Raw genomic sequence first — 15339 nt, 5'->3', positions numbered from 1 at the left:
TAATAATAAACATTTCGGTGACATCACATGGAAACCACTAGACCCGTCCTATCCATCAAGAACAGAGCTCTTCTGGCAACTGCCATGGTAAATTCCACATAAGGCTACTGCAACAGTCTTCGGATTGGCACATCACAATCCAACCTGCACCGCTTACAGACCACGCAGAACGGTGCAGTCAGAGCTATTAATAGACTCTTTAAACGTGAGCACATAACTCCATACAGAAAATCCTTACATTGGCTACCCATAAAACCGAGGATTATTCACAAGACACTGTCCGTTACTTACAAATGCCAGAACACAGTGGCTCCTCTGTACATAACAAATCGCCTGACTGTCAAGCGATCTACACGAATACTACCGACTGGCAGACATCACATACTGAGTCAACCCTGCTTTAAACTCGCCAAATTTGGGGGCACAAGCTTTGAAACACATGCATTCCCCTCTGCATAAGAGCATCTCCATCTCTGGCCGATTTTAAAAATAGCCATAAAATCCTGCCTGTTCAATTCAGCGGACTAAGCCCCCCTGCCCCCGATGACCTTACGCTTCTTGGCCTTTTTCTGACCCGCCTCTCTTTGACCTAAGTGTTAAATCTGTGTAAAATGTTGCTTGTTCCGTCTCATTCTATATGCGCTCTGAGGCCTGTGGGCGTGTGGCGCTTTATACAAACTAAGATAGATACATGCATTATTGATAATCATGTGCACTTTGAGACCATAGGTGGCTGTCTCAGGCAGCATTAGGATCACTGTACACTTTGGATGGGCGATTTGAAATGTATCCTGGACAAAGGGCTGATCGACCTCAGCGCTAGAACTAGTCCACACAGGGCTTCCCAAAAACCTTTCCATAAAATGTTATGGCTAGCCTTATCTGGTGGAAGCATGGCGTTGAGAGGTTCTCCATTTTCCTCTTGGGTACTTGGGCCATTTTTCCATAACAGGCCATGGCATTACTAGGGAGAGGGATGTAAAGAGATGAAAGTCTTTATTGATCATATGTCGGGTGCTATGAAGTGACTGTGCTCACTGCGGTCTCCTTCCTCCCTTAAGTACTGATAACTGCATGGAAAGACATGAGCAGAAATCTATTTAGTAATGATTTCCGTTTGCTCCTTTGTAATCCTACCTTATGATTTTGTACATGGCGGGGTTTGTGAAGAATGGCTCATCCAGTTCATTGTGACCCCACTGCCTGTAGCATAGTAAATCAACAATCACATCCTTTCGGAATCGGCGTTGGTACTCCACCGCCAATCTTGTGGCACGGAGCACTTCTTCAGGGTCATCTCCATTGACATGAATAATAGCACATCCGACTATCTTACCTAAACAAAAGTTTGAAAAAAATATACATGTGAGCAGTTTAAGCAATCTTTCCAGTTCGATAACACATTTAAACATGCTAACTGGCATAGTTTGTAACCTAGAGATCAACGCAACCCCCCCATGAGTCATTAGTTAAAGTACAACAACTTGTTTGACTGCGTCAGGATGGGTATGCATAAGGCCAGGGGGTAACTAACTACATGCAGTAAGGACTGCTGTCATGCATGCGTCAGGCTAGGATAACTCAATTTGGGGCTAGGTCCGAATGAAGGGAGGACTGGTCTTTCAAAGGGGTCCCCGACTAAAGGTCTCAACAGTCCCACCACGTCCAAGTATAACGAGTGAAGAAGCTGGAGACTAAGCTCACAGACAAATTACATCTAAACAAGATACAGAACTTTATGCGTAAAGGTGGGAATCAGATCAATCTTGAATAGCAGTTATTTCGTGTGTCGAGATTTCAAACATGATAGGCTTACACATTTCAACATTTCATTCATTTTTCATATAACAAGAGAGTTGGTTTGGGGTACAATTTTCAAGGTTTAAAGTGGTTAAAAATCCAATCTAGCTCTAAGTGAACTATGCAACTACACCAAATCTTCTTTATTCCTGAAAATTAACCTAGACGTTGTGAGAGAATTCAGGATCAATGCTCAAATGTGTACTTGTATCACGTACACACACGTCTATTTAAAAAACAGACTTTAATATGGTGTGCATTTCACATACCAACATCACTACAGTACAGGGACGACCTCCCCCGCTCCGCTGGAGTGGTAAAGCCGAGCTGATTATTAACGATCAGATGGACGCTTCCACCTACTCTATAATGTGGGAGGTTGGAAAGTGTGAACGTCTCAGGAACGATACCTTGACCAGAGAAGGAAGCATCTCCATGCACCTAGTAGGAAAAAAGAAAAACTATTTAATACAACCAACATGCACTCTTTTACAGCAAGTTATCCCATCCCTAGGCAGATAGGCGGTAGTCAGGTGCCAGATTGTGCCCCAATGCCCAGTAGAGACTCTGCAGCCCAAAATAGCTGGCCTCCAGAGCCTCGATACCGGAGCCCCAGACTACCTGGAGGCGGGGAGCAGCCCAGACAGCCCTGCTTCCAGTCACCTACCCGCTCTCCCGGTCCTTTCTGATATTGGTGAGACAGAGTGAGTGGAATATATTTGCTCTGGTAATGTATGAAGTCAATGGAAAGGAGTCCCAACGCTATTGAAGAAAGGGCAGGTTAGGTCAGTTCTAGGAACAAGCGAGAGAGTCCAGGAAAAGGGAGGCCTGCACCAAGGAGTACAAGGTAGCAAACGGCCCCCTGCAGTGAGTGATCTCCCTGGCCCCCACAAATCATACATAGAGAAGGAAGGACCTAGTACCATCTTTTGGAAAGCTGATTCCAGGTGGGAAATTCTAAGGAATAGGTTAAAGAAATCAGCAGTAGGAGAAATTAAGTCACAGCCTGTGGCCCTGCATCGTGGGATGTTGTGCATCGGAAAGGATCTCTGGGAACACTCACCCAATGCAGCAAAGAAGCCTTTACCAGGAAGGTAGCAGAGGGGCTGAACACTAAAGAGCTGTGAAAGGTTGCAAAGAGCCCGAGAGGAGCGGGGAGAACGAAGGGATTCACAACCAAAACAAAATGGTGACCAAATCTTGTAAAGGCTCAGGACCCTGCTGACAACAATAGAAAATGAAGCTATTACAGAGCGGCCCTATTCAGAGACTGCAAGGATAATACATGGTAGGTATGTGCTTAGAGAGGACTTTGTAAAGCAGAGACACATGAACGTACAGGTAGTCAGCTTAGAGCAAGGAGGCAGACAGCATAGAGCGTGTCCACTAAGTGTGCTGAACCATAATGAAGTAATATCCCAACGTTTGACAGTAGACTTCAGATTTTGATAGTAACCGTGATCAGGAATTAGGTTATTTAATAATGGGTACAGGGAAGGATTTTAACTGACCTGATGAAAGTGTACTATATTACGTAACAAATAGAAGTACGTTTGGCCCATGATATAAGTTAAATCATAGTTAGGATCAGCACACTTGTGTCTTAATTCTTATTATTTTTTTGGGTGGTGCAGTTGTTTAAGGGTCCTGAAGAAGACAATGCCATCATGTAAAGAATGATCCGCTGAAACTAGTTGTTTGGCCAGAGACGGCGCCCTAATTATATGGGACCAACGTTGTAACTAGTCAACCAGTAGCTTGATAACAATTTCATTTTTATTGTTCAATACATTAACCATCAGCTTGACTATTACTGATCATTAACTTATAATTGTTTCTCCAATCAATTGTTGTACTATCACTATACATTGACTATTGGCTTGGCTAAGTCTTCACCTATTACTATTTCAACTGTGTATTTTTCTTCTTTTGTCTTAATGTCTGAATTTTTTGTAAGATGTGCGAGTTTGTCAACAATTATATATTTGTTATAAGTAATGGAATAAATATTTTACAAAGCATGTTAACAAAGTTTAAGAATCCTGATCAATTCAGTAATTGAAAATTATTCATAAATGTTAAATTTGCCCCTTTACAGCTTGTTTATGGTTGCATTTTTGAATGTTTGCCTGAATCTTTCATATTTTAAACCAGAGATCTTTGGTCATAAAGGGACATTATAATAGAAATATAATAGTTTTTTAAAATGCCCTTCTGGTTCACAAAAGAAATGCCTAAATAGTTAAACTGACAACGTTAGAGGCTTTCCGAAACCATTTAGGACTGTTTGCAGAACAATTCAGAAAGAACATTTGATAGTAAATTCCCATTAGATGGAAAGTCCTTATATGAAAATAATGGCTGTACTCTCTGTAAAAAGGGATTGTAGACCATTTACTTAAAGAGTTAGGAAAAAACACGGTCCTGTTTTTGTCCCGAGACAATTCTTGAAACATTGAATTTTTCATGCTAGCAAAGCAGAGAGCTGCTTATTTCCTAAACAGGCCTCTTTGTTTGGATCAGCATAGTTTCTCGTATGAGACGGAATAAAAGGGGGGAGACAAATATAGAGGGTATGAATAAAAATAGTATTAAAGTGGCCTGATACTAAAGAGGTGGTTAAACAAACAAAATGTGTGGAGCGAATTTTACCTTCGAGAAATATCTTAAATCGTCCCTTCTTTAAAACCCACATCCCTGTATCAACATACCTAAATCAACTGTCTGTCCAATTAAAGGGCTCCGTTTATCATCCTTCTGCGACTTTCGTTATCAACAGACTGACACTGAGAACAACTATTAATATAAGTGTCAATATAACTCTGTGTTTGAGGTACCTGAAGACATACAACTTTGTCCCCGGGTTGTGCAGAGCTGTCGTAGGAGTAGTCGCCATCCAATCGAGATTGCTGCCTAGCTCGTGCTTTTCCAACCACAACTGGGTTGATGGCCTCCAAATGGGAAGGGTTAGGAAGCATGGTAACATGCAATGGACGATGGGAGCCGAAGTCCAGATCTACAGAGGATGTTAGGTGAGATAAGACGTCTCCCACCGCAGGAGAATTCTCAGGGAACTCGCTCAAGCCACGCATCTTCCGAAACAGAAGCTATAAAACCAGAGAAAATCAGACTATTAACATTGGTGTTCCACTCTCGCAGACCACATACCGTTCTATGTCAAGTTGTCAATATGTGCAGCCTATATATTTCCTAATCCTGAAGTATTTTCAGCAAAATGTAATCCCTTAAGTGTAGCTCCCCGAAAAACAACTATCTATAAGGCAATGTTTCTGAATAAAAATAAGGTAGGTACTACACAGATCTGTAATGCTATAATTTAGGAAATTCATGATTCTAGTAAAGACACACAAAGTGGAATGCTCTCATCTTTCTTTACTTTTGTCAGAGCTGCAAACAAAACCCTTCAAACTACATTTCCCATGAAACCTTCAGGAAATGTGCAGTTCAGTAAACCAATAATGTGTGACTTTCGTAATCCAATGCCCTGCAGTGCTTCCTCTCAGGTGTGCCAGCTTTTCCTTGCAGCTTCCTTTTTTACTGTTATGCATCTGTTTATTAGTTTGTATGCATAACTGTCAGATTCAAAAAAAGGACATGAATAGAAAAGGTTCTCACCAACCCACAGCCACCCTCTGTCCAGGATGAATCCCGATTGCTATGCAATGCTATGTCCAGTAAACCTCTCTTTAACCCTAGCACCCCAGTGTATATACTTCCTGAATTCTATTACAGAGGAAAGCTCTATAGTCCGAAGCCTGGGCGGGCATAACAATTCTGAGGTTGTGTCAGTACCATAGTGCAGGACTGGTTTCCAGGGGCATACGAAAGTGGGAGAAGCCTCACTACTTGGACCAGAATGTCCGTACTAATCTCGATCAATCATTGTGAAGAACTCCTCACACTTTTTCTGATACAGTTTTGTGATGCAAGCTCTTACCTTCCACTTCAATAAATACAATGCACTTGTTTTAAATGGCAGTTCATACATCTAGTGTAGGTTTATAGAAATACATGTAGTGTGCACTTTTCTAAACTGTGATGCTATGGTAAAAGGAGAGACGCCACTATCTGCCCAAAACTCATTTGCAATTCCATTGCCTTTTAACATCTTGAGAACATGATAATCATCGAGTTCTTGGGAACTGTATTTATCAATAGCATGCAATAAAGCTGCATATTTCAATATTTTTAGAAGTGTGAGGAAAAGAGCACATTTCAGAAAATAGATCCCATTTTGTAAAAATGATCAGTTTTCCCAAATCCCTTTACACAAAACCAAAGACGTTTGTACTAGAGCTCATTAGTTTAGCTTACATGTTTTCCACTCAATTGTAAAACCCCATTACATCATTTAACAGGTTTTATGAAACAGATAATGTATCCTGAGCCTCGCAGTGTGAAAAACTAAAACTGTAAAGCAAAATAAGGCAACAGAACATTACACATGTATACTCCATAAAATGGAAGTAGAAAGTCTATAGAGTGCAAATATTATTGGGTTGCCTGAACTGAACTGGAAACTGGTGGGGAACTGCAACATACCTCAGGTGGGAACTGAAGGAGCCCCGTCAGTAGATTCAGCCGTCCTCTGTGGGGCATTCCAAGGATCACGTCAGTCACGCCACTCAATGCGCACATTTTCAAGAGCTCGTGGAAGAAGCCCATCATGCTTTCTGCTCCTTCACCGCCATATCGCTTCACTGTTGCAAATTTCTTTGCCAGAAAGTGGTCAAACTCCTGTTAAATATTAAAACATACTAATAAGCTTTAGTATGTGCTACACACAGGCCATATTCTGAAAAGATCTATCAGAAAGCATTCAGAGAAAAGATAGTACCGAGAGGTTTAGGGGTAGGCACCAAACACATGATTGTCCGTTACTGAATGTCATCCATTGTACATAGAGAGAAAATACTTGACATTCAATTAGAACTAGAAGCGACTTGGGACACTATTTTGACAGGAATGAATGAACAGATTGTTCTGCAATATTCGACGCGGACCGACTCAATTCAGGATACTACATATGGGCGGTTAAACACTCACGCATATTCAAAACTTGGATCCACCATATGACATAGGTGTGGGGATGAGACTTCTGCACCCCATCTAGACATGCCCTCAAGATTACAGACTGTCTATCCTATTAACCGGAAGCAATACCAACACTTTTTTTTAAAGCTGAAAAATTACCATGCAACAACAGCACATAAAGCTTTATGGAAACTAAGCTTCAAAGCATTTATATACATCGTATTTAAAGGTTTTCTACCTACATACTAAACTGCATAGACAGCTCTTAACATTAGAACCAGTGCATAGTTTCTCCGATTCACCTGGCATTCCAACATGAGTCTAGCCAGATTTATTCTCTCTTCCGTAGTAAATGTTTCCCGTTTCAATTCTTCAAATCTTCTCGCAAACCATTCCTTCTCCTCCATGTCCTGGAACTGGCTGGTTTCAATGGAGATGTGTCCACAGTATGTGTGATCCAGGTATGCCAAGACTTCCTCCAACGAGGCTTCCTCTTTTGCCATGTCCAGTAAACCTGAAACAAAAATAAGAAGTGTATCCTTCGAGATGACCTAGGACTAACAGAACAAGTGAAACGCCAATGCATACTTCAACACATTTGCATGACACACTCGGCAGGCTTGAGTTGGAACGACTCCTGTTCCGATAAAGGAATGTCACTGCGTAGGTTGACCAAACAGTGGTTTGAACAATCGCGTGTGGGGTTTATTAGTTCTAGGTTTCCATGGTCCTCCCGGCACAACGGTTCAATCTCCTGAAAAGGCGTGGCCGATTACTCAATCCTTGTTTCATAAAAGGTATGGCATGGATCTAACACCTGAAGGAAGTAGTGACGAGAAAGCAATATGGAAAGTGTCAAGGTGGACAAACTTATTAGGTGCAAGGATCTACCTAGGGGCACTCTTTCTTCTGGTCCAGATTCCCTTATCCAATTCGCTCACTGCAAGGGGAACAGTGCCAGCATGGTTCTTGGCTTCCTGCTTCCTTATTCAGATTCCTCTTTCTGAGGAATTCGACCATCCGTACAGTGGGTGTGCACTCGCCTGGGCTTTTTTGATATTTTTAAAGAAATTGAATGATCAGGAGATCAACCTCGTAAAATGTGCGGGGCTAATCCGCACACATTTTCCTATGCTCACCGCACGACAAACGCATAGACCTGTGTACTCTGGGGGCCACAGCCTACAGGCGCAGTCCTTCCAGTCTTATTTAGTTGGAATGTGACACCCAGGAGCACATGAAGGCATCGTAAAAGGGGTAGGGCAAAACATTCCTCCTGCCATGGCCAACCTAATTAAAAATCAAAGGCTCCATGGACCTGCCCTGCCCATTGTCAGTCTGCTGGTGGCAGCGCATACTGATGACAGATTATAGAAGCAGGCCTGCGAGAGGCCTGGTTGCAGAGCTGACAAAGGGGACAGGAAACCCAACACCTTTTTGAAATGCATCTGTGTCAGCCTGAAGTCAGATCCCACCCCTTAGTACCAAGGGCAGTGAACTGTCATGTTTAGTTCAACTGTTACAGTAGGCAACCCCCTTTCAGAGGATAAAAGTATGTGATTTGATGGAGATAGAACGTCTGTTCTCGCCACAACTTCAAGGGAGACCGGCGCGTTGATCAGGAATCACAGAGAGCTCAATTAACCAGAGAGACCCTTTGATCCACAACAGACAGGAAGATGGGTAGTACATGTTTTCACCCCTTTACCTTTCCTGTTGCAAACCACTCTGGTTATGACCTCATGCATAACAGAAGATTGTTGGTGGGGACCCAGGGTTGGATAATTAAGGTAGGCTTACCCTGCACCAATCACTGGGGCCCATTTGCCTTTAAAAGAGGGCTGAGCCCCTCTCTTAGCAGATCATCTGAAGACTTTGCAAGGAGTAACAAGAAGGACTCATTCGGACTCTGGCTGAAAGTACAGTCTGCCTTACAACTTCCGCCAGTGAAGGAAGGCCAGGATTTCCAAGAGGGAAGCAAGATCCCTCCCCTAAACATCTTCCAGGGAACAGAGGGAGATACTGAATCCACAGGATCCTCTAGCAGCTCCACAAAGGGTACCCAGCCAGCCCACTGCGTGCCCTGCTAGGTTCTGCAAGCAAGTTGCGTAGGTGGTTATGATATGATATAATATGATATGATATATGATGATATGGCATTTGTAACGTGCCTATACACAAGTGTTTCAAGGCGCGACGAGGCAGGGAGGGGGGGAACAGGGGAGACAGACAAAACGATCCTACTAGGCCAGGTGTCATTCAGATCGCGCAAGTGCAGGGGTAAGGGGACGAGAAAAGTGCAGGGGGGAAAGGGAGAGGGGAAGTGCAGTACAAAGTGATTAGTAAAATACAAGATAAATAATGAGGGCCAGCTGGTGGCAAGTGCAGGATAAGTGCAGACAAGTGCTGGGAAAGGGGGCTGTAGGGATACAGAGACAGTCCCGCAGTGCAGGGGTTGCCAGGGAGGCAATGCAGGGGAGAGTGGCTGGGCCAAGGACCGAAATTGGTGAGTGGCCCAGTTGCTGATTCAGTACAGTTAGTGATTTAGCAGGGGAGAGGGGGAGAGAAAGCAGAAGCAAAGAGGAAGGTTTTGAGGTGCTTCAGGAACCGTAGATGGTTCTCCTCAAGTTTCAGGGAGGCAGGAAGGCTGTTCCAGAGGGAGGCCCCTGCTGCGGAGAGAGATCTCCCCCCAACTCGTTGCTTGGAGAAGCGGCTGACTCTAAGGGAGTTGGAGGAGGAAGAGCGAAGAGCTCGAGAAGGAAGATATTTAGAAAGAGAGAGTTGAAGGTATTTCAGCCCAAGGCCCCAGAAGGCCTTGTGGACAATGCAGAGGGTTTTGAACTTAATCCTCGCAGCCACAGGGAGCCAGTGTAGCGATTTGCCAGAGAGTCTCTGAACTGAAAGAAGGACAAGGCCGTAGCCTGCAACACTCTCCTCAGCTTTAAAGGACATGAGCCCAGTGAAGAAGCTAGGAGGAGTGCACTGACAACCATAAATCAATGTCCACTTTTAAGAATATTTTCTAGGCAATCCAGCCCCTCGAGCTGCAACAGACTTCACCGCTGACTGTTGTGACGCCGCAGTCGCTCACGCCGTCCGAGAAGCCTCGACCAGTGCTTCAGACCCACCAACCAGCACAGAGACGATTCCGGACCCCGAGCCACTGTGTAGGTGAGCCTGCAGCCGTGCGTCCATCCTCGCTCGCCGAACTGCCCGCCGTCTGATACCCGCGGCTGTCTCCCGTCTTGAACTCTGTTGCAGAAGCTGCAAAGCACCCTGAAACCGACTCAATGTTGTCGAGCACCAAGAACTTCTACAAGCACAAGGTACGTTGTGGTTCTGAACCCTGGTCCTTCCCTGAAGGCCCCTAGTGACATTTTACGACCCATTGCCCCCTTTGTGCTGAAACCAAGTATCCTTGAACTATTGAGAGTAATTACTTTACTGACTACCCTCCTGTCAGTATCCAGAGTGCATCCCCTTTCCTTCATGAAACGGTCGGTCCCCTGCATTCCTTTACAGGTTGGGTAGTATTTAGTAGTGCGCTAGAACTGTCTGTTGTGATAAAAATAAAGCACATATTTTTATACAACCTTGACTGGACAGTCCCTTTTATCATTGGGTAATAATTGTATTTTCGCTGTTCTAAGGTGAAACACCACTCAGGCTCCGCCCTTGGCCAATAAAGTTTGCGATAATAGTCCAGATATAAAGTATATCCAAGTCTTCAACTGATTAGTATTCCAGTTTATTGTCTGGTATTAGGTTAGCAGGTACACCCAACACGTCGAAAAGTCTTTTTCAAGGCAAATGGGTATTTCTCTGCATTACCCAGATGGGTTTTTATCTATAGATTATCAAATAAGTAGATTGGAGCGTCCCTTTGAGATAAGAGTTAGATATTGTAGATAATGCTAAAGCAAGCTGCCCTCCTCGTTGGAGTCAAAGATTTAGGTTGGGTGTCCCGTATGGAGTCACTTCACGGATGCTCTGCGTGTCTAGAGATAAGCCTGCTATTCCGTCCACGTTACCAAAATTGGACAAGGAGGTTTATAATTGACTTGTGTTCCCAATCTGTTCAGATCCCTTCTGGCGTACTAGAAGTGTGGGGCTGATTGATGGTTTAGAAACCGGTATCCATCCCTGGACCACTGGTCCCTGGGGGCTGTCTCGTCACACTCTTAGCAGAGATATTTCACTCTCTGGCAGCGGGTCACCCTCCCATGTATCATGCAGTTAAACCAATACACTCCCACCAGTAAGTACTTTACAGTGGCAAGGTGACTATAGGGCTCATTTGGAAAGAGAGAAAGGATATTGCTTAATAAAAAAGGGACATGGTGCCCGTTTCACCCTTAAGAAATAGTGAGAGGTGTGAGAGATCCTCAATGGAGCAAGAAGGACTCCCTGTACCTTACTGCGAGTTGGGGAACTATAACCTGGTAGAGGAAGAAGCAAACCATATACTATCTACCGGGTGTATATTACAAACAGTGGGCAGTGCGCTATACCCCGGTGAAGAGGACATGTGGGAAAGAAGCAGCTGAGCCCCTTATCCCAGTTTTGGTCCAAGAAGAGTACAGGTTCACATGTCTGAGCCAGTTACATTTTTGGACACCCCGGGAGACCAGTATCCTCAAGTTAAGAATAAACTTGAATAATACATTGTTTATCCCATCCTTACAATCGAGGGTTAGGCCTGTCCCAAGAAAGGCAGCCTTACTATGCTGTAGGTAAACCGTAGAATTCATAGGCTTCACCTAGACAGGATCACCTTTACTTGGACAAAGCTGATTCACTATTCCAACTACAGTCCTGGCCAATCTGGGGCAAAAGTCATGCCGAAGAAAAGGTACAGAAAAATAAAGTTTCAGGGCATAACCCATGTTGAAGCAACAGTCATGTCATGTCAAAGAAAAGGAGAAGTTATATCAAGACAAAGTCCTGTCAAACTAAATGTGTTTAAGCAAAGGGAGTAGCAGGGCTACTCTTTGGAGACAATTTAGGGACTCCCACTGTTTTGATTCCACTTAAATAAATGCTTATTCTGAAAAACACTCCCAACACCACAATGGTGAGTCTGTGCTAAATACAACTGTTTAGTAGAGGAATTAATATATGTTAATGCAATTGTTAAAAACACTTAACTGAATAAACATTAGAAGAGGAACAATAAGCGTGCTTCCTTGTGAAAACTGCAGATTGTATTACAACATTTCTATAATAAGCCATTAGCATGAAAAACAATATTCATTCGATTGTTAGTAGAAAAAACAATTAGATAAAGATAACAAACACATAGCAATTCCATCCAAGTATGAAAAGGAAATCACCTGTGGTCTGGAAAGGTCCGTGCAGAGTTTCTGTAAGAGCTTGAACTTCAGGTACCATGTCCATCACAGCCTGGCCAGCAAACAGCGGGTTAATTTTTGCAGCTTTGTGCCCATGTTCCCGGTATGCGGTCACTAGCCGAGCAAGGCCGTGATCAACTACAAGAAAAAAAGATGAATGGGAAGAGGTACACACTCTACAGGGACAACACATACAGTACTCATGAACGGCTCCAAGAGCTTGCTTCAGGCCTCCTTTATATAAAAGGAAATGACTGGGTATTAGGCACTCTGTTGTCACTGGTAGTAACCAAGGCACATTTCTTGTACCCCAGTTTCTCAGAAAGCCGAGTGTGTTTCTTACCCATAATTGAAAATACAATACCATTGGTTTCAAAGAGCAGAGAGCCAGCAGCGCTACAAGTGGACTCCTTAGTGGTGCCTGGTAAGCTTACAGTTCAAGGTAGAATTGTTCTGCTTGGTCTTCCAGCAGAAGACACCAGCATACGTTGGGGGAAAGACACCATCGATGTGGGGTGGTTAGGCCTCACATTACCCACGTTAATTGAGGGTAGGCATGGGGAGTTGTTCGAACCACCCATTCTATTATGTGAGGAGGCTGAGCTGCAAGGGACTGTGAGAGTCCAACCATTTCCTGATATGCCTGCAGGCCTGCTGCCCCCTCTGAAACGGGGGTTAGTCCACCATGGACATACCTGATACCAACTATCTATGTAAACTGATTCTCGAACCCCTTGAGGCCACCCAAAAGGGTTCACGAGGCAAAGCATGGAAACTCAAAGACATCCTCTCCACTATTTTGGGAACCTGCAGAGTTTGCAAAGTGCGAGGTTAGGAATTCACTCATTTGCAAAAGAGAGGCAGACAGAAAAGCATTGGCGTACTGCTGGGCTGAGTGGAGGCATGGCAGCAGCGCGCCACCCGAGCAGCGGAAGACGCGGAACAGTGAATAACCAAGATGGTGCCAATTTCCTAAGCCTAGGCGATATATCGAGTTTGGGATTCATATCAATGCATTTTCAATATCCATATAGGATGAGACAATATCGTTAATACATAATTACATATACTACCATTTTTTATTTACGTTTTGATATTTACACAGCTGTGTATATTCTCAAGCAAGAAGTGAAACCCTGTTTTTGCACTTTATTTTGATCAATGTCTTATAAATAAAGGTGTTTGTGACATCTCAAACGTAGTTGGCTGCTTACAATTGTACATTTAACCCCCATAAACAATATCAGGATATAGATTGTATATAGAGTTATCAGCCAAAAAAAGGAGATATAACTTTTGGTCCATATCGCCCAGCCCTACTATGCCCCATAGAACCAAAATGTGAGGATGTGAAATCGCAACCAAGGACGCCCAGACACACAGCACCAAAGCACTATTAAAGAGACAGTGTTAAACTAGCAAGACCAGCAGCAGACCGGGAGAAGGACGTGTTCTTCGCTGCTCACGGGAGACTGCCACTGGTACAAGGTGGATGCCATGCAACCAGATACCAGGGTTCAACTATTGCAAGAGGTCTGGGAAAGACCATCTCTGAATGTTGAACCAAGAGGGCGGGGAGAGCGCTATGCTGGTTGTTCAACTAAGAGGAGATCCCTCCTGAATGCTGAATGTTAAGCGGTCTGGGAGAGACTCAGGTCCAAGGGAGAGGTCCTACAGTGCAGGAAGAGCCGCTGGAAGTGGCCTGCAATGCAAGTTTAAAACCAAAGAGGCAGGGGAAAGGCCTAGAAGAGTTAGAAACCCTAAGACATGAGAGAGGCCTAAAGGTGCATCATTAAAGCATGAGGTTGGGTAAAGACTGAGCAATCTCCCAGGAGAACTGTGGAGTTAGTTCTGCAGATCAGGGCTGGACACTTGTAGGATAGGTATGGAACTCTTTTTTTGGGGGGGGATAATATTTGAACATGTTAGGTTTAAGCATATGGTAAGCCAAGGAGCAACGCTCTTGCTAAGATTAGGTTTCCATCTTTCTGTTGGCCGTCTTCTTTGGACTTTGCTTTGTAGGGTAGGGTTTCTCCAGAGAGACAAGGACTTATTAAGAATAGGTTATTCAATGTAAGATTTTCTGGAAGTCTCATTAAAGGCGCTGAATATACACCAAACATTGGGATGTCCCATCTCTGACACAATCTCATTAGCTATTCCCTTATTTGCAGATTTTTCATTGATTCCTACAGACCATTGGTCAATCACCTTCCCTGACTTAACATTGAATAAACCACGTTTTGTGATTACAACGATCATGATGCCTAACTTCACCCTAATGTCATCTGGGATCTCATGTATATTTTGTATATTTGACCTGCTTTAGTTATATGTTACCTGTATTCTTGTCAACGTATTGTATATATTTCTGTGATTCCCTGACATCACATGTCTACAGCATTGTAACCGTAGCTGTACCAATATGTCCAATCTTCAACCTGTAACCTAAGCCGAACAACCCTCTTGCTGCCTTCGCGCCCGAATACCCCTGGGTCTGGTGCGCTATATAAATAATAAAACAAACAAACAAACAAAACTGTTCTGTCATGAGTATCATTGCTCGACCCTACTACTGTCTGCCACACTGTGGGCAATCTGTCACTGAAGGGTCCAACACATTGTCCGCTGACAGGGGCACTGTCGGCATTGCCGGAGGGCATTTGGAGGGGAGGGAGGGGATCTGTCACTGAGGGGGTCAGCCACACACTGCCGGCAGGCAGGGGATCTGTCACTGAGTGGTCTGCCACACTGCCAGCAGGCAGGGGATCTGTCACTGAGGGGTCTTCCACACACTGCCAGCCACCTCAGTGACAGATCCCCTGCCGCCCTGCCAGCCGGCAGGGCGGCTGTCACTGAAGTGGTCTGTCACCCACAGCTGGCAGGCAGGGGATCTCTAACTGGAGTGGGGGGTCTGTCATGCACTACTGGCAGGCAGGGGATCCGTAACTGGGGGGTCTGTCACACACTGCTGGCAGGGGATCTGTCACTGAGGACACAGCTAGTGTGAGCAGGCTGGGGTGGGGGAGTGTGTTATGTCGCTGAGGGGGGGTCTGTCACACGGTGCCGGCAGGCAGGGGATCTGTCGAAGGGTCTGTCAGAGAGGAATCTCCCGCTCAGTGACAGCAGTCTA

General features: G+C 44.4%; 1 protein-coding gene across 1 annotated transcript in view; it reads right to left on the bottom strand.

Moving 5' to 3' along the window:
- Nucleotides 1–15339, bottom strand: part of DHTKD1 (dehydrogenase E1 and transketolase domain containing 1) — a 141517-nt gene that overhangs the window by 116775 nt on the left and 9403 nt on the right. The window contains exons 2-7 of the mRNA XM_069627789.1: nucleotides 12189–12344; nucleotides 7158–7369; nucleotides 6364–6558; nucleotides 4638–4907; nucleotides 2070–2241; nucleotides 1138–1336 (exon numbers count right to left, since the gene is read on the bottom strand). Of these exons, the coding sequence (XP_069483890.1) occupies nucleotides 1138–1336; nucleotides 2070–2241; nucleotides 4638–4907; nucleotides 6364–6558; nucleotides 7158–7369; nucleotides 12189–12344 (1204 nt within the window). The remainder of the gene's footprint in view (nucleotides 1–1137; nucleotides 1337–2069; nucleotides 2242–4637; nucleotides 4908–6363; nucleotides 6559–7157; nucleotides 7370–12188; nucleotides 12345–15339) is intronic.

The sequence above is a fragment of the Ambystoma mexicanum genome, chromosome 12 (genome assembly GCF_040938575.1).
Source record: "Ambystoma mexicanum isolate Mex_15411 chromosome 12, UKY_AmexF1_1, whole genome shotgun sequence".
Taxonomy (NCBI): Eukaryota; Metazoa; Chordata; class Amphibia; order Caudata; family Ambystomatidae; genus Ambystoma; species Ambystoma mexicanum.
The sequence above is the reverse complement of the archived record's forward strand: the minus strand, read 5'-3'. Positions and strand labels throughout refer to the sequence as shown.